A 20,204-nucleotide genomic window follows, 5' to 3' on the forward strand; every position below is an offset into this window, starting at 1 on the left:
ACAAAATATTACTACAAGTGCTTTTGAAATTTATGAAAAAGTAAATTTACAACAACATTTTATTTAACCATTCATGTCTAAATTATCATTATTTGTATAATAAATAATATTTAAATGGTTTATGAATTTCATTTGTATTAACTAATCACTAAATATGTTTAATGGACATTATCTTACAAATATGTTTGATGCACATATTATATTACAACTTCTCCACCTCATAGACAGCATAGATGTATTTACTTGTAATGTATTAGTCCTAAAACTTAAATTGTTATGTCTATTAATCATTTCTAAAGCTTTATAAAATAATTCCATGCTTACTACTTATTTCCGTTATTTTTTCAAATCGAAATCGAAATTGACATCGAAATCGAAATTTTCATCGAAATTTCCGTACTTTTGGAGCTTCGAAATTTTAGTCGAAATCGAAATTTAAGACCTTGCATACAATATCTTATTGCTCTTACTACTATAATTTGCATGGTACTAATTGCACTGGCAAAGCAACATTCAATTCAATAGGGTCAATTGATCCAACCAAAATGAAAAACAAGGTGTTAAGATAATTGGAGTCCTTCTCCCAAATTGACTATTGACACAAGTGAAAGATAAAATGAGTGGGGTCAATTTTGTAGTTTTCATAAAAAGAGAAAAAACCATGTGAAAGCAATCGTTATGCATAGAAAGTAACCCAAAAGTCCTCGTCTGTACAAAGTTGATGCTTCGTCAACAAATGGAGCCAATGGAGGATGTGTTTGATAGAATTATGAAGCCATTAGGCATACAGCCAATGCTTTAGAATTTAAAAGGCTCAATTGAGGCTTGTGTCAAGGCAAAGCATGCCTAAAACGCCTTGAGGCTCAATCTAAAATACCAAATCCAAAGAGGCTAATGCAATACATGCTGAGGCTTACACATTTGTACAAAGGGCATGCCTTTTGCACCTTTGTAGTTGAGGCTTACACATTTTGGGTATTTGATTCTCAAGTTGGAATTGGTTAGAAGATTTTAACTACATGTTTGTGTAAAAGGAATGTCATAATGTGAGTTAATTTCTAAAATTCTTGAACCTCAACCTTTTCAAAATAATTGATAGTTGTATCTTAGATCGTGAAAATAGTTTAAACTTTGTAATAGTATAGCTATCTCGTCATGATTTATGTCATGAATTCAAGTTGGCAATTTTTGAATGGCCAACAAGTAGTTTGCAAAGTATATCTATATTTTTTTGTTTTACATTATATTTATGATTTTCTTAATTTTTTATTTATTTTTAAAATATATGTAATTTATTGACACATTTTTTTTAATCTAAAAATAAAATTCTCAAAAGGCTTACACCCGAACGCTTCAAGGCTTACACCTTGCCTCTTAAGGGTTAAATGTTTTGCCTTGTGCTTTGCCTTTTAAAACATTGCTTTAGAATATGAAGAGTTGTCAAGTGCGATGGTCAATATATGTTAGTTGTTGCGTACTCTTTTTTTGGGGGGGATTAAAGTAATATGATTAGTGCAGCCAAGTTTCTTTATTTTATAGCTATTTTGAATATTTTGGATTAATTTTATGTTTTTTCTAATTCAATTTTCCTCTATAAATAATATATAGTAATGTTGTTTCTATGATGCACTTAATGTCCTGATTTTTTCACATAGAGCTGGTGCCAAGCTCGGGTAAAGGAGGAGGGTTGCGTTAGGTAGCTGACAGCCAGCGTAAAATTTGTAAGATTACTATAATATGAATCCTTACCGAATATTTGCTGGGGCGTCTCCTACGAATGACGCATTGCACTTGTACCACCTGGGTGTAGCGAAAAATGGGTGAGGGTGGGCTAGGTCGTCGCCTTGAAGCAACACGCTGTGTCGGCCCCCGGGTAGGATATCAAATTTGCGAGGGTTCCTGTATCATTTTGAACGTGGGCAGGTATAGAAGTTAGTTAAGGAAACTAGGATTAGATTAACAACTTGGAATATAGGGACACTTACGGGTAAAAGCATGAAAATTGTGGACACAATGATTAGAAGAAAAATTAATATAATTTGCCTTCAAGAAACTAAGTGGGTGGGGGAGGAAGTTAGAGAAATTGATAAATCAGGATTTAAACTTTTGTATACTGGAAAAGAAAAACATAAGAATGGAGTAGGAGTTATTGTAGACTTAGCAGAAAAACATAAGGAAACTTAAAAGATAACGTTGTTGATGTAAATAAAGTAGGGGACAGAATTATAAAAATCAAGATGGTATTAGGCCAAGAGATAATAAATATCATTAGTGCTTATGCTCCTCAAGTAGGCTTAGCAGAAAATCTTAAAAGACAATTTTGGGAAGATATGGATAGTATTATACAAGGCGTACCAGGGGCTGAGAAAATATTTATAGGAGGTGATTTGAATGGACCTGTTGGAAGGGATAATAAAAATTATGAGAAGATACATAGAAGATATGGATATGAAGACAAAAATGAGCCTGGGGAGATGATCGTAGACTTCGCTATGTCATATGATTTTAGTATAATGAATACTCGCTTTAAGAAGAGAGAAGAACACTTAATAACCTTTTTAAAGTGGACAAAATAGAAGTCAAATATATTTTTTTTAACTAGGAGGTTAGATCGTTTATCATGCAAGGATTGTAAAGTTATTTTAGGTGAAAGCCTAAACACACAATATAGAGTCTTAGTGTTAGATATATGTATTTAAAAATGGATGAAAAAGGATAAAATAAACCAGTGTAAGTGAACTAGCTGGTGGAACCTAAAGGGAGAAAATATAATAAAATTTAAAGATAAAATGATTAAAGATGAGGATTGGACTATAGAGGATTGGATAGATACAAATACTCTTTGAAGCAGATTAGCTAGCTCTATTAAAAAGATAGTGAAAGAGATTTTAGGTGAATTAAGGGGAAGATTCTCGAATAGCAAAAAAAGTTTGTGGTGGGATAAAGATGTCCAAAAGGCTGTAAAGACAAAAAGAATTTGGTATAAAACGTGGCAAAAATATAGAAACATGGATAACTTTGAAAAGTATAAGGAGGTGAGAAAAATGCAAAAAAGACCGTTAGTGAAGTTAAATACAAATTATTTATAATAGTTTGTGTGATAAATTAGATACAAAAGAAGGGGAAAGAGATATTAAAACTTGCTAAAGCTAGAAAATGGAAGAGTAAAGACTTAGGAAATGTAAAATGTATAAAAAGAGAGGATGATATTGTCCTGGTTAAGGACGAAGACATTAAAGAAAGATGGTGAAGTTACTTTAGTTAGTTGTTTAATGAAAATCAAATAGAAGACTTAAACTTAGATTTGACAAATGAGGAAAAGACTAAAAATATGAGATTTATTCGCAAAATTAGAGTTAATGAAGTTAAGTTTGTACTAGAAAGGATGAAAAATGGGAAAGCTATTGGACCGAATAACATCCCAATTGAAGTTTGGAAATGCTTAGGTGATAATGAAATTATATGGTTAACTAATTTATTTAATACAATTATAAAAACTAAGAAAATTCCAGACGAATGGAGGAAAAACACTTTAATACCTATATACAAAAATAAAGGAGATATTTAATATTGTAATAGCTATCATGGGATTAAACTTATGAGTCATACGATGAAATTATGGGAACGGGTAGTTGTTTAAAGAATAAGGTTAGAAATGAAGGTCTTAGAAAATTAATTTGGTTTTAAGCCTGGGAGATCAACCACATAAGCTATATATCTTTTAAGAAGATTAATGGAAAAGTTTAGGGAAAAGAAGAGGGACTTGCATATGGTATTTATTAACCTAGAGAAAGCATGTGATAGGATAGCTAGGGAAGTTCTATGGTGGGTTTTATAAAAAAAAAAGGGTGTATGTAGTTGGTATACTGATGTCATTATGGATATGTAAGATGGAGTAATGACTAGTGTAAGGACTATAGATGGAGAAATTAGAAATTTTCCAATCACCATAGGTGTACATCAAGGATATGCTTTGAGCCCTTATCTTTTTGCTTTAGTGATGGACCAACTGACTAAGAGTATTCAAAAGGAGGTTCCATGGTGTATATTATTTGCAAATGATATTGTATTAATTGATGAAACTAAGGGGCGGAGTAGATGCTGAGTTAGAAATATAGAGAAAAGCTTTAGAATCTAGAGGCTTTAGAATAAGTAGAAATAAGACAGGATATATGAAATGTAATTTCAGTAATAGTATGAGGAATATTGGAGACAAAGTTAAATTTGATGATGAAGAAATAAATAGCACTTGTAGGTTTCGATACCTTGGATCTATTATGCAAGTTGAAGGAGAAATTGAAGATGATGTAATGCATAGAGTTAAAGCAAGTCAGGTAAAGTGGAGAAGTGTTTCAAGTGTACTTTGTGATCGTGGAATACCCTTAAAATTAAAAAGGAAGTTTTATAGGACGGCTACAAGACCAGCTGTGCTATATGGATAAGAATGTTGGGCAACAAAGAAACAGAATATCTAAATAGTAAAAGTTGCTGAGATGAGAATGCTTAAATGGATGAGTGGTATAACACTGAAAGATAAATTAAGGAATAAACATATTCACGATAACTTAGGCATAGCTCCTATAGAAGATAAGATAAGGGAGGGACGATTCAGATGGTATGGACACTTGCAACATAGGCCACATAGTCCACCAGTGAGGTAGAGTTAGTTACATTGGGGGATAGTAGAAGGGGTAGTGGTAGAACTAAAAGAATTTGGAAGGAGATAGTGAGTAAAGATTTAATAGCCCTAAATTTGTCAAAAGAAATGGTTCATCATTGCATAAATTGGGGGAAAATGATTCATATAGTTGATCCCACCTAGTGGGACTTAAGGTTTTGTTTTGTTGTTTTTGTTATTGTTGCAATGTTGCTTTTGTGAGAGGCTTCTAGTACCAAAATCCTGCACACAGGTTGGATTGGTTCTGTTTTTGATTTGAAACATGAATGTGTTGGGCAGGGGGGGGGGGGGGGGGAGCTCTTTTTAAGTCTTATCCTACTATTGTGTTACACTAAAGTGATCAAACATGGTTAAGGGTCCTTAGTTTGGCCTAGCCTAGCTTAACCATTGAATCAAACACACGTTTAACCTCGAGGAACCTCCATTACCATTTCCCTATCAAAGTGATGCCTTTGTTTGCCATGTTTCCAAACCCCAAACACCCTCAAACTTAGGTCATGTAATACAACTAACAAGATTATACCTCTTGTTCTCACCAGGAAGACAAGAAGAAATCTATCAGTGCCTCTCCAAAACCCGTTTGACACTTGCAAGAGTTCTTAAAAGGGATAAAAGATAAATAGGATGTGGGAAATTGGGAATGTTAATTGGGGAAGCACTAATGAGAGTAATACAACCTCCCAATGATAACTGATAAGTGAGCCCACTTCTACCCTTCCAATCTTGTGGATAATATTGATTACTTGTACAGACTACAGAGGCTTTTGAAATTGTAGAGATATGGAGAGATCTGTGAAGGGTCTTATATCACTGTTAAAACAAAAACTAAAAATTAGAAACTGAAAAAATAGCAGTCTGTTTGGTTAATATTTTATTTTACTTTTTAAAAAAATTGAAGACATTTTCATTTTTGTCCTCAAAAACCAAATAACAGTTAAAAAATATGATTAGAATAATTATACTGCAAAAGAGCACAAATTATTAAAATATTATACACAGAAATTAATTATAATTATTTTACCCGATTATTGAAATTGTTAAACTCATTTTTGAGCACGGTGATAATTAAAAAAAATTTATGGATATTTTTATTTAATTTTTATTTTAAACTCACATGGCTATTTTTATTTTTAATTAAAATTAGCTGTAAAATTATTTAATCTACAAAAGTGAATTTTGGATATTAAAAATCTTGTGGCAGCAATTTTCTGTTACAACTAGAACCACAAAATCTGGATTTCAATTTTTATGAGTTGATAACAGACGGCAGAAACTGAAAAGTTGCAAGCTAGACAAACACACATTGCCAGCACCTGTTTACGCAAAAAGCAGAGAACAAAATGATACCAAAGGGCACCTAAATTTAATCTTTCCTACTTTTCTCATTTTGCATTATGTTTGCTGCCTAATTTTAGCAAACTTTGAGTATTATAAATTTAAACAAGGAATAGTTTTTAGAAGAAATTAAAAAATTATTTACACGCCTTTATTACCTTATTTGTAATTTTAAAATTTCCTATCTGAATGACATTTATTTAATTTATCTTTAGGATTTTAGAGTAGGAAATTTAGAAGGTATTTCTATGAAGATGAGTGTTGCAATGGTTGCAGGTTAAGCAGGATGGATTCTTTCCAGCAGATCTGCTATTTCTTGCTGGTACAAATCCAGATGGTGTCTGCTACGTTGAGGTTTCTTCCTTTTGTACCCTTTATAGAAGAGTTCTTTATTTTCTTTAGCTCACTATGAGTACTTAAAAAACTAGAAAATTTTGTTGGTTGCATAAATTTAATCTATTTCTCTGTTTTGTTTTCTTTTTATTATTCTCCATTTGGGATGCAGACAGCAAATCTGGATGGCGAAACAAATTTGAAGATCAGAAAAGCATTGGAAAGGACATGGGATTACTTAACTCCTGATAGAGCTTCTGAATTCAAAGGTATAGCGTCCAGTATGTGGTGTTCCCAGTGTTTCTGGTCCAAGATATGGTGCAGACTTACATTTTTTAGGGAATTATATAGCTTTGATTGAATGCTAAGTTTTTGATAGCTTTGATTGAATGTGTGATTTTCGGTGTATTCCCAGGAGGGAGGGGGGGTTTGAATTGGAGATTTTAAAACTTTTAGGTCAAGTGTGTCCTATTTTAAGATCACAACTAGTATTACACAACCTAGGGTCTTTCTAATCAATCACAAATCCAATAGATAAATTATAGTCCAAATAATTTAAACAAGTATGACAATTTCAGTATTTTTTCAATCAATCACAAACTAACATAAATAAGTTAATATAAACATGCAAATACTGAAATGTAAAGAGTATAGGGAAAGAATGACGCACGTTTTTACAAGGTTCGGCAAACCATGCCTACGTCCTCGCTTCAAGTCAACCTGCTTGAGGATTCACTATTTAGCTCACTTAACCGGGCGGAGCTACGCCGTTTACAATTTCTCCTTACAGGGTGAAGTCCCCCTAGCTCCCTTAACCAGACGGAGCCAAACCGTTACAACCGCTCTTTACAGAATAGAGCACCTTCTTCTTAGGTGATACCCCACGCCAGGAACACGGTTCACTCCCCGAACTGCAGGGATACAAATGATATGAAAATTTTTGTGTACAAAAGATGCTTCTCAAAAATAAGCTAGTGTGTATAATGAAGTTATATATGCACTCTTGTATGATAGGATTTATGCTCAAAAGAGTTTGTATGGTTTTTCTCTCAAATTTTATATGTGAAATATATGAGAGAAGAAGATACTAAATGATCTTTGATTCAAATAAGATATCTGAACTAAGTGTTTTTCAAAGATCTAAAAACCCAAATGGTATCTCCAAGAATGATTCACAAATATAAGTGTAGGAGATTTTAGGGTTTAGCTCAAAAATGATTTTTGCAATAAAAACAATGTGAGCTTTTGAATCTTGCAATGGAGATGCACAAAGATTCACAAGCTATAAGAAGTTTCTCCAAAAATATTTATCAAGAAAATAAGTGGGAGAAACTCTAAGCTTGCTCTCAAAAATGATTTTCAAAATAAAAGATTGAGTGAGAGTAGATGCTTTAAAATAAATGCTCAAAAGAATGATTCTTTAACAACCTTCAAGAGCAATAAATTTGCAAGAGAAGTAAGTGAGAAATAATCAATGCTCTCTTTCAAAATGGATTTTTCAAAAGAATGAGGGAAAAGGAGTAAATGCTTGCTTGTATGTAAAGATGAGAGAAAATAGAGCACAAATAATTTGAGAGAATTTTCAAGATAATAATAAAAAAAGAGTGTTTAAATGAGCTTTAAGTGGGCTATTTATAAAGCTCTTCAAAAATTGACCGTTAAGGGACCCATTGGTTATTATTAAGTTTGTGTTATGAAATAATACAGGAATAAATAAACGTGGATAATCAGAAAGTAATGAACACAAGCAAAATAAAATAAAAATAAATAATAAATAAAAGTGAGACCGGATTTACGTGGTTCGGTTTATACCTACTCCACGGACGTATGAGATCTGAAATCCACTATTTTAAGAGGAATTACAAAATATACCTGACTTTTGTACAAATATCTCACCTTCTTATCTTACAAAATATCTCACTTTCTCTTTTCTCTCCTGCTTCTTTCTTCTCTATTTTTTGCACGCTCAATATTCTGCACTCTGTATTTGCACTCTACACTTCATTTTTCCTCTTCTCATCTCAATCAGGTGATCCCCTTTATATAGCGGTGGGAGGAGCAAGTGGGTTTGTCTGATAATAATAATGGATTCACATGCATGGGAAACATGAGGGAGATGGGGCAGGTACATGGATGGTGACATCCACCATTCATTTCACAACATTCCCCCTTGGATGTCAACCATATATTGACTTATCTAATTAAGATCTTTAAGATGTCTCATTCCAATAAGATGAACCAGTCTCTTGAATATTGTAGTTGACAAAGCCTTGGTGAATAAATCTGCTAGATTATCACTTGATTGGATCTGTTGTACATCTATATCACCATTCTTCTGGAGTTAATGCGTATAGAAAAATTTTGGAGAGATATGCTTTATCCTGTCACCCTTTATGTATCCTCCTCTCAGTTGAGCTATACATGCGGCGTTGTTTTCATACAAAATTGTTGGAATATCCTTGATTGACTGAAGGCTACAATTTTCTTGGATATGAGAAATCATTGATCTAAGCCACATGCATTCTCTACTAGCTTCATGAATAGCTAGTATTTCAGAATGATTGGAGGATGTTGCTGTAATTGTCTGCTTCACTGATTTCCAAGATATAGCAGTTTTCCATAAAGAAATACATATCCAGTTTGAGATTTAGCATTATGAGGATCGGATAGATATCCAGCATCTGCATATCCTACTAGTTGAGATTTGAAATTAAAAAATAGACCCAAATTAGATGTATCTCTCAAATAACGTAGAATGTATTTAATTCCATTCTAGTGTCGCCGAGTGCAGAGCTATATCTTGCTAGTAGATTCACAGCAAATGCAATGTCAAGTCTAATACAATTTGCCAGATACATCAAAGAACCGATAGCACTTAAATATGGTACCTTAGGACCAAGTAATTCCTCCCCCTCATCACGAGGTCGAAATGGATCTTTCTTAACATCAAGTGATCGCACCATCATTGGAGATCCCAGAGGATGAACTTTATCCATATTGAATTGTTTCAATACCTTTTCAGTATATTTAGATTGATGAACAAAAATTTCTCCATTTAAATGTTCAATCTGTAGGCCAAGACAATATTTTGTCTTTCCTAGATCTTTCATCTCGAATTTTGCCATTAAATAATTAGCAGCTTTAGTGTGCTCATCAGGAGTCTCAACTAAATTCAAATCATTAACATAAACAACAATTATAGCAAATACGGATTCTGATCTTTTAATAAAAACGCATGGACAAATTGGATTGTCTATGAATCCTTCTTTCACTAAGTACTCACTTAATCGATTGTATCACATGCGCCCAGATTGTTTTAATCCATATAAGGAACGTTGGAGTTTGATTGAATATAAATTACTAGGTTTTGCTTCAGGCAACTCAAAACCTTTAGGGATTTTCATATAAATTTTACTATCCAACGATCCATATAGGTATGCTGTTACTACGTCCATAAGATGCATGCTTAGTCGTTCAGCGACTGCTAGCCCAATTAGGAATCTAAAAATGATTCCATCCATTACAGGAGAATGTCTCTTCATAATCAATTCCGGATTTCTGCGAGAAACCTTGTGCCACAAGCCTTGCTTTATATCGAGTAATTTCATTATTTTCATTTCCCTTGCGCACAAATACCCATTTGTATCCAACGGGTTTGACATCTTCTGGTGTCTGGACTACGGGTCCAAAAAATTTTCTTCTTAAAAGAGAGTTTATTTTTGATGTGATAGTCTCTTTCCATTTTGGCCAATCATTTCTATATCGACATTCATCCATAGATTTTGGTTCAAGATCCTCATTACTTCTAGTAATGTCAGTAGCTACTGCATATACAAATGTATTATTGACAACAACTTTATTTCTATCCCAAATTTCTCCTATGTAATGTATTGACATCTCATTATTATTTCCAGGTACCTGTCCTTTTTCAAGGGATGTCTCTTCAAGAGTTTTCTCTTTAGGAGATTCCTCTTCAGGAGGAGATTTCTCTTCAGGAGATTTTATAATAGGGATTTCATTTTTAGGAGAAATAGGTTTGTGAATGTCGATTGGATGCTTACCTTTGTAACCTCTTCTGGAGCGTTTATAGATTTGAATTTTCTCCTTCTGGGAGTCTTATCTTTTGCACCAATAGGTCTTCCACGTTTAACTTGCGGCTTAGATTTATTAGCCTGCTGTTGTCCTTCAGGGACATCAATACGTGCTGTAGTATTTGCAGCGGGTATATGGGATTTTAGTATTGCCTTGGAATTTGCAAAAGAATCAGGTAACTGATTTGCAATCCCTTGCAAATGTATAATCTTTTGAACTTCAAGTTCACATTGATTTGTACGAGAATCTAAATAAGATAAACTCATGACATTCCATGTGATTTCATGTTGTGCTTCAGGCACTAATTTTGCTCCCCCTAATGTAGGAAATACCGTTTCATCAAAATGTCAATCTTGAAACCGCGCTTTAAACAAATTACCTGTTAAAGGTTCAAGATATCTAATAATAGAAGGAGAATAAAAAACAACATAGATACCAAGTTTACGTTGAGGAGCCATTGTAGTTCTTTGAGGAGGGGCAATAGGAACATATGTTGTACAACCAAAAGTTCTTAAATAAGAAATATCAGGTTGTTATTTAGAGATTAGTTGTATGGGTGAAAGATTATTGTAAGCAGTTGGTTCTTATACAAACTAAACGTGCAGCATGAAGAATAGCATATCCCCAAACAGATATGGCCAATAAGTTGAAGTCTCTTAATAAAAGATTTGGCTAAACCATTTTGTGTATGGGTATGAGCAACAGGATGTTCAACATCTATTCCAAGTAACATGCAATAGTTATCAAAAGTTTGGGATGTAAACTTACCAACATTATCCATATGAATTGATTTAATTGGATAATCGGGAAAATGAGCTCGTAATATAATCAGTTGAGAAAGAAGTCTAGCAAAAGCAACATTTTGAGTAGAAAGTAGAGAAACATGTGATCATCTTGTGGATGCATCAATTAAAACCATAAAGTATCTAAATGGTCTAGATGGTGGACGTATTGGTGCGCATATATCACCATGAATTCTTTGTAAGAAACTGAGTGACTCAAAATTTACTTTCGAAACAGATGGTTCGACAATTAATTTCCCTTGAGAGCAGACAGTACACATGAAATCTCTAGACAAAAAAATCTTCTGGTTCTTTAGTGGATGACCAAATGAGTTTTCAATGATTCTTTACATCATTACATCTTCAGGATGTCCAAGATGATCATGCCAAAGTGTAAATAACTTTGGGTCATTGCACTTCTGGTGCAAGACATTATATGATTCAACTGCTTTTATCTTTGTATAATATAGTCTAAAAGATAAGGTTGACAACTTTTCTAAAATTTGTTTTTTCCCAGAAATAATGGAAGTAATGTAAAGAAATTCTTTACTGCCTTCATTTGTGGTTTCAATATGATACCCATTGAGTCTTAAATCTTTAAAACTTAACAGATTTCTTCTGGATTTGCTAGAGTATAAAGTTTCATCGATTTGTAATAAAGTACGACTGGGTAACTTTATATTTGCTCTTACGGAACCTTCAATCAAATTTGTAGACCTAGATATTGTATTAATATTTTTTGATGATATTTTCAAATAATGGAAATATTTTCTATCTTGGAGAATTGTGTGTGTTGTAGTACTGTCAGCTAAACAAACTTCTTCCATAGACATCTTCGTTCAAAGCTTTAAGATAAGTTTCACTACAACAAATATTTTGAAAACTCATTACTATAATAATAGCAACAATTTACCAAAATACAATATTACTTACTATATATATGAACTAAAATATTACATCATTATTTTCATTTGGATGTACAAGGAAATCAGTAACATCAAGATGCACAGAGTTGAACTGTTTAGCATCAAGGTCCATTGGAACAATATTATCGGCAAAATTTGTTTCAATTTCTTTACTTTTTTCCTTTTCTTTTATGGATGCTTGGTATAAATCCACCAAGTGTCTGGGTGTATGATGGGTACGCGACCAATGACCTTTTCCTCCGCATCTGTAACATATAGTTTCATAGTGTTTGGGTTGCTGATTTTGATCATTTGCCCTCTTCTGGGGGTCATCCCTCTTCTGAGGGTTTGTTACCTCACGTTGATGTCAGTAATTATTTTGACCACGGCTGCGACCATACCCACGACCATTCTTGCGGCCTCGCCCTCTACCACGAGATGTGTTTACATTCACTTTAAGGAATGGGGTCGAACCAATTAGACGGGTTTGATGATTTCTCATCAAAAGCTCGTTATTTTGTTTAGCGACAAGAAGACATGATGTAAGTTCGGAAAATTTAGTAAATTTCCTTTCCCTATATTGTTGTTGCTGGAGCACATTAGTGGGATGGAAAGTAGTAAAAGTTCTTTCTTATAGGTCTTCATCTGTAATATTTTCTCCGCATAATTTTAGCTTCGAGCTAATTTTATGTAGAGCTGAGTTATATTCGCTGACAGTTTTAAAATCTTGCAACCTTAGGTGCAACCATTCATATCGAGCTTTTGGTAAAATCACTGTTTTTTGATGGTCAAACCTATCCTTTAAATTTCTCCATAGGACGAGTGGGTCTTTAACAGTGAGGTATTCCGTTTTTAATTCTTCTTCTCAATGATGTTGGATAAAGATCATGACTTTAGCGCGATTTTGCTGAGATGCGCTATTTCCATCTAATATTGTTTTTCCTAAGTTCATTGCATTCTAATGGATTTCTACATCAAGAATCCATGAGAGATAGTTGTTGCCTTTGATGTTAAGGGGAACAAACTCAACTTTGCTTAGGCTCGACATCTGAATAAATTAACAATAATAAAGCGATTTAGAAAAGCAAACATACTAACTGAAATAATACAGAAATAGTAATATAATATATATTTTTTTTGGAGATTAAAAATATACCCTCTTTAAGAGGTAAACAATTACTATCTCTTTTGGAGATTAGATATATTATCTCTTAAGGAGACTTATATCTTCGGGAGATTAAATATATAACCTCTTCAGGAGGACTATTTTACCTTCTCTTCTGAAGATTGGTAATATATATATAGATAGTATAGAAATAAAACCAGCCATTGAGGCGGTATTAATAAACAAAAATAAAATCGTCCATTAAGGCGGTATATATATAAATATATCAGCTTGGTAGAGCATTTTGTTGATAACGTGTTATGAAATAATATTGGAATAAATAAACGTGGATAATCAGAAAGTAATGAACACAAACAAAATAAAATAAAAATAAAAAATAAATAAAAATGAGACTGGATTTTCGTGGTTCGGTTTATACCTACTCCACAGACGGATGAGATTTGAAATCCACTATTTTAAGAGGAATTACAAAATATACCTGACTTTTGTACAAATATCTCACCTTCTTATCTTACAAAATATCTCACTTTCTCTTTTTTCTCCTGCTTCTTTCTTCTCTATTTTTTGCACGCTCAATATTCTGCACTCTGTATTTTGCACTCTGCACTCTTTGTTTTTCCTCTCCTCATCTCAATCAGGTGATCCCCTTTATATATCCGTGGGAGGAGCAAGTGGGTTTGTCTGATAATAATAATGGATTCACATGCATGGGAAACATGAGGGAGATGGGGTAGGTACATGGATGTTGACATCCACCATTCATTTCACAACAGTTTGTTTAATTAGAAATTAATGACCTTTTTCGGCTGAAAACTTGCCCAACCCGAGAGGTCCGGCTGATTGGTGACTGCACCGGTCGGCTGGCCTTAGATGCTTTTTCAAATCCCTGAGGGGTCCAGTCGACTGGGGATAGAATCGGTCGACTGGCCTTAGGAGATTTTCCAAAACTTCGGGGTTTGGTCGACTAGGGCTTAGATCTGGTTTGCCGGATTATGAAGCCGGTCGATTGACCTTTTTCAAGTGCATTTTGGGCCAATCGGCTGGGGCTTTATGAAACAGGCCAAAATAGCAGGCCGATTGACTGGGGGCTTATAAAGCATTAAAGGGCCGGTCGACTGGGCTTAGTTAAAAACATGATTTTGGCCTAAGGGCATGGTCGGTCGACTAGGGCTTATAGAACATGTAAGGGCTGGTCGACTGGGTTTAGTTAAAAACATGAGTTTGACCCTGTTTTGACCTTAAAACTTTTCAAGCCTATGCGTATGAGTATGACATTTTAAGTGAAGGGTTGTCCATGAAATGTTTTGGATCCTAAGGTCATTCTACGGTCTTTGTTGAGCATCAAACCACATCATGCAAGATATGCAATATTACAGACCAAACTTAATGCATTACAATTCAAAATAAAAATTTCTTCATTCCTTGCTCCACTTTGCCATGCTACAAGTCGGGTGATGTGGGCTTTCAGTTCCTCATGACTTCCATTGTACCTTGACTCTACGTGCCTTCTAAAAGAAATATCTGTTCAAGCATTAGATACACAGGTGAGGTACTTTGGATTTGTCATAATCAAAACGGGATAAGACTCATAAAGCCAACAGAATGCTTAGATTTCAACCAGCATTCCATGACCAATTTTCATATAGGTCATTTAGTGAGTTTGCTTAAGTTTGAAATGGGGTTTGGAGAATGAGTTGTCTTCTCTTTACCTTTTTTGGTGGAAAATTGAAAATTAATTGACGAACTCCACACACTGATATTGGGAAGACAAATTTTGTTTTCTTTTCATGTGTCAATTTCTTTTCTGGCCTTCTCCTCTACATTGCAGCAGTTTCTTCCTTGTCAGTTATCACTTTAAGTAGTCCAGATAGGGATCTTTGTTGCCCTTGCCCCAACTATCTTAACCAATTTCTGGTCATATTTCTTCCTGGTATGCTGGTGTCTTCAATTTCTGTAAATATATTCTTCTCTAGTTTTGTTCTTTCTTTTCTTGCAACTTGTTTATTTTGACTTGTGCATTTCAGCGACACATATTTTATGGGCACACTGCTTCTTAACCGTTCATCATTCTAAATGGTGAAGCATGGATGCTTTTACCGCTGGCTTACAGTTTTTGCTTCAGTTTGATAGATATTTGGTTATTGCACAACGTTGTGGAATGATTGCTCTTCATCTGCCCTACTAATTTCTTGGGAGTAAATTTTTTCTGTCTCTTAGTGATATTTTGGCCTGGATAATGAATTTAAATGTTCTTTCATCTCTCAGTCACCAATATTGACCACCTCAAATTTTTTTTTTTTTAGTACTAAAATGATATTTTATATGTTTAGTCCTGGTCTTGTTTGTGGAAACCTTTTGGTTTGAATCCAATGAAGGACTTTTTAAAAATCAATATTCTTTTATTTTTAATTTCTCAGTGATTAATTATTGCATTGATTTGTTCCTGTTCCTTATGTTATCATTTAAAAATTTAATTTATTGGTGCAATTTAAAAGGGTTTTTTGGTGGGAGAGAGATGGTTTGGCTTTGTGGAGGTGTGGGGTTTGTGCTGTGTTGTGGGGTATTTGGTTGGAATGGAATGCTTGTATCTTTATGTGGAAGATGTCTAGGCCTTTTCTCTAGGATGGGATTTAGTATTTGGCCTTGTTTTGGGCTTTTGCAGAAGGGAGCTTTAAAGGATGTGTTTTTGTATTTACAGCATGACTAGGTGGCTGTGTTATTTTGATTGTAATATTTTCTTCTTTGTTCTCTTTTCTTCTTAGGAGAATTTCTTATTCTTCCTTTAGTACATTCTTCCTTCGTTGATGATATCTCCTTTTTTTTTTTTTCAAAATGATTTGTGAAATCTGTCAGATAGTAATATTAGCATCTCTATTTTATAGGAGCGTGTTTGAACACATTTGGCTATTTTAGGATATTTTGTTTGCTCTTGGGAGCTGATGGTGTTCAAAGTGAAGTCTTTATTTTGGTTAATGGTTTTTAATGCTCCAAACAATTGAATGTCTGTTGTTTCATACATTATCTTACTGCAAAACTGAAGGACGAAGATTAGTCTGAGTTCAGTGGGTTTTCATCAATGTGCAAAGTATCTGATTGTATTTGCTTTTTCTATATTCTTATAAGCCTTATTTTATTAATTGCAGGTGAGATTCAGTGTGAGCAACCAAATAATTCATTGTACACTTTCACCGGCAATCTTATAATCCAAAAGCAAACATTACCGCTCAATCCAAATCAAATTCTTTTGCGAGTATGTTCTGATTTCTCTTTTCCTTACTTATTAATAGTTAATTGGCATAATTGCAGAACCATTGTAATGCATGGGACATGTTTGGCAGTCATAACTTCATTGCAGAATCATTGGGATGCATGGGCAATGCCATATTACAAGTTTAGCATGTTTAGGGTCTGCATAGTGTAATTCCTGCTAATTAGATTACATGTTGCAGAAATTAATTTGTTTTAAGAGCTACAGCTATTTAATCAAAAAAGGATAGCTATTATTATTATTATTATTATTATTTTGATGAACAGAGATAGCTATCATTTGATTAAACTGTTTTTCTTTAGTCAAGCAATTTGTTTATGGTGCCACATCAGATTTTCCTCATCACTCTTTTTTGAGTATGGACACATTTCATTGGTTTTTAATGATAGATGGAGGATTCATTGGATGGCAGCATACCCAGGTGGTTTGGGTTTTCTTTTTTTGCATAGTTCTTGAAATGAACATTACTTGAAGTATAGTAGATTCATCACCTCTTTGAAATTTCATGAAATAATGGCGTGACTGCTGCATGGGATTATTGGCTGATGATTCCACTGTTTGGAGATGGGCCTGGGCAAGTCTAGAAGAGGATAAATTTGGGTGAACATGTATCATGAAAATGAAGTATTCATTAGTCTATATTGATATTATACTAGAGTGGAAGGCAAAAACAGGATGCATATTTAATTATTGTCAACGGTCCTAAACCAGGCTAGAAATTAATGAGGCACAGTGAAGGGAGGGTTGATTTTAAGATATATTGAATGAGATGGTGTGGTCATAGTTGTCATCAACATATTTGCTTTATTATAAGAAATATTGTGTTAGATATGAAGGTCCCACAATTTTTTTAAAAAATTAAAATAATAAATTTTAATGAGTTGTGGAAACACAATTTTATTTTCCAAAAATTATGAAAAATAAAGACTGTTGAAGCTCAGTATATATTGTTGGCCCATAACTTAATAGCTTAAGTTTTTAGGTAAATTGGTAATCTAATATGGTATCAAAGCTATGGTTGCCAAGAGGTCCTAGGTTCTAGTCTTCTTGCCTGCGTTTGTGTTTTGTTTGTTAAAAATTATTTTATTCCCTGCAATGGTGTTATTTATACCTCCACTTGCAATTGGGCTGCATGTGCGGGGAGTGTTAGGGCTTGATACACTTTGTTGGGCTACAATATAACAGTTTAAGCTACATCCTTTGGAGGCTCTAGAGCCAACCTTGATATTTTTAGCATGTCTATATCTATATTTATACTATATACAAAAATAGTAAATGTTAAAAGAGTGTCAAACATTGTATTTGACTAAAAATATACATACTTCTGTTATTTATACAGAAGATTCTTATTATAGTACAACGTTGCATTTGGCAAAAGTATTCCTTTTTTTTTGAACTAAAAGTTTTTTTTGTACTAAAATATCTTTATGTGGCCTTTCCTAACCTTAAGTACACTTTTCTCTTTTTTTGATAGAAGAAGAAGAAGCTAATTTATTAAAATTGGAGAAAAGCAGTAAAAGATATGGAGGATGAGGAATCCTCTCCAATCAGTGAAAAAAGCTATAAAAGCTATAAACAACAGGGAAAGAACCTTTATATGACAAGAAAAATACAATACAAACAAAAAACCTTTACAAAATTGGCAGCATCATGACTCTTACATAGGTGATGCAGGAGCAGCATCAAGGATCTGCAGTCATGGAGAGATTAGAAGATATTGAAGAGAGAAAGGAGGAGAAGAGAGGAGATACTAGGGGGAAACTCACGTTCACTTCAATTCAAATTTGAGAACAACTGCCTACAGCATGGCTTTCACACACTATTTATAAGAAACCCTCTTCACTTGAAACTACACATGTAATCCTAAAACTACATTACATTGCAAACATACCCCTAAAATATACAAATATTACAAACAAGCCCCCACGTACACGGTCCTGAACTAAACCCACAATTAGCTACTAACCCCAACAATCCCTTGGACCAGTTCTTGTTAATTGTTCTCAAACAAGGATTTTTCCAAGGTCTTGCTTCTTGTCCTACATCAATAGGCCTAGCATGGCTAATGAAACTAATATATTATGTATCCTGATCTCTCCTACATAATAAATTTGTTTCTTGCATGAAAGCAGGGGTGGCAAAATGGGTAACGAGTTGGGCTTGGGTTGAGTCATTAACGGGTGGGGGTGGGACTTAAACGATTGGGGTTTGGTTGTAAATGGGTATTTATTAATAATTATCATATAATAAATTTATTTGATTTTTTTTTATAGTTTAAAAAATGCGTAAATTTTTTAAAAACACATATTTTTATTATTCTTTTAATATTTCAACAAATGTAAGTTACTATTATTAAAAAAACAACGGTTAATTTGATTATTTATTATTTTTCTCTTTATTATTTCAACAAATATGAGCTAAAATTTATAAAACAGGCTATGTAAGGCATGGGCTATGGCCCGTGGTTTTGTATCATTTCAAGAACCATAATTTATAGGAACGAATTTGCAGTAGATTTGGGCAATGGGCAATTGTCAGCAATTGTCAAGTGGGATGTTGTTTAAATGGGTATCTTGATGCGTGCTGGATGTGACCCGTAAAATAAATGGATTTTGTTTGGCTTGACCTGATTATAAATTGGTCAGCTTACCTTGAACATTAACTTGATCCTAATGAGTCCCATGTCATTCATTAGCCATTGACCCGTTTTGCCCACCCTTAATGTAAGGAATCTTCTGAAACAAAAAATGAAAGACTTATATAGGTCTGCTGCGGCTAATGATGCTTTTATTTTATATACCCCTATCTGTTGTAATAAAATAAATTTGTATCTTGCATGAAAGATTATCTTCCTAAAATCAAAAGCGCTATCAAATTAGGACGTCCTAATGTTACTCATGAATTTTTGATAAAATGATGTCATCAATGTAGTTCTAGATCAACTCTTAGGAGTGTTCCTTGGGATGAAATTTACTCTGTTTATGGACTGGGCGTAGGTGTATAGTTGGAGGGGATTTTAATGTGGTAAGATTTCCCATAGAGAATTAGGGGGGGGGGGGTTGGGGAGGATTTCTGCAAGTAAGCAGAACTTTGACTCATTAATTATGGACTATGGTTTGAGAAATATTCTATTGGGTAATGGCTTTTTTACCTGGTCTGTAGGGTGGCTAGAGCAGTTGCCTAGTAGATTGGATAGATTCCTATTTTGCGGGGAATGGAAGGACGAGTTTCAGAATCTCACTCAACTTACACTCCCTAGGATCACATCTGATTATTTTCCTATCTTGTTGGAATCCAATAGGGTGGCATGGGCCCCCCACTCCCTTTAGTTTTGAGAACATGTGGATGGACCATGTGGCTTTTAAGCTTTTGGTTAGGGAGTCTTTTGGGGAGGTTATGGGAAGGGGTTGTGAAGGTTTTAGATTCATGCAAAAATTGAAACATTTGAAGGAGAAGCTAAAGGTTTGGAATAAGGAGGTCTTTGGGGATGTTAGAATAAGAAAATTTGGACCCTTGGGAGAGCTGGCTTTCCTGGATAGGAAGGAGAAGGAGTCTATTCTCTCGGATAGCAATGAGTTTAGAAGAGTTTCTATGAAGAATGAGTTGGAAGAGGTGATTTTGCATGAACTGGGAGTTGGAGGCAAAAAACTAAATTCAAATGGGTTAAAGAAGATGATTGTAATTC

General features: G+C 34.0%; 1 protein-coding gene across 2 annotated transcripts in view; it reads left to right on the top strand.

Annotated features, from left to right (window-relative positions):
* LOC131144111 (phospholipid-transporting ATPase 3) overlaps positions 1–20,204 on the top strand; it is a 124,547-nt gene that overhangs the window by 30,416 nt on the left and 73,927 nt on the right. For both annotated transcript variants that reach the window (XM_058092504.1, XM_058092506.1), the window contains exons 6-8: positions 6,290–6,367; positions 6,519–6,615; positions 16,395–16,501. In XM_058092504.1, coding sequence (XP_057948487.1) covers positions 6,290–6,367; positions 6,519–6,615; positions 16,395–16,501 — 282 coding nt within the window. The remainder of the gene's footprint in view (positions 1–6,289; positions 6,368–6,518; positions 6,616–16,394; positions 16,502–20,204) is intronic.

The sequence above is a fragment of the Malania oleifera genome, chromosome 12 (genome assembly GCF_029873635.1).
Source record: "Malania oleifera isolate guangnan ecotype guangnan chromosome 12, ASM2987363v1, whole genome shotgun sequence".
In the NCBI taxonomy this organism is placed as follows: Eukaryota; Viridiplantae; Streptophyta; class Magnoliopsida; order Santalales; family Ximeniaceae; genus Malania; species Malania oleifera.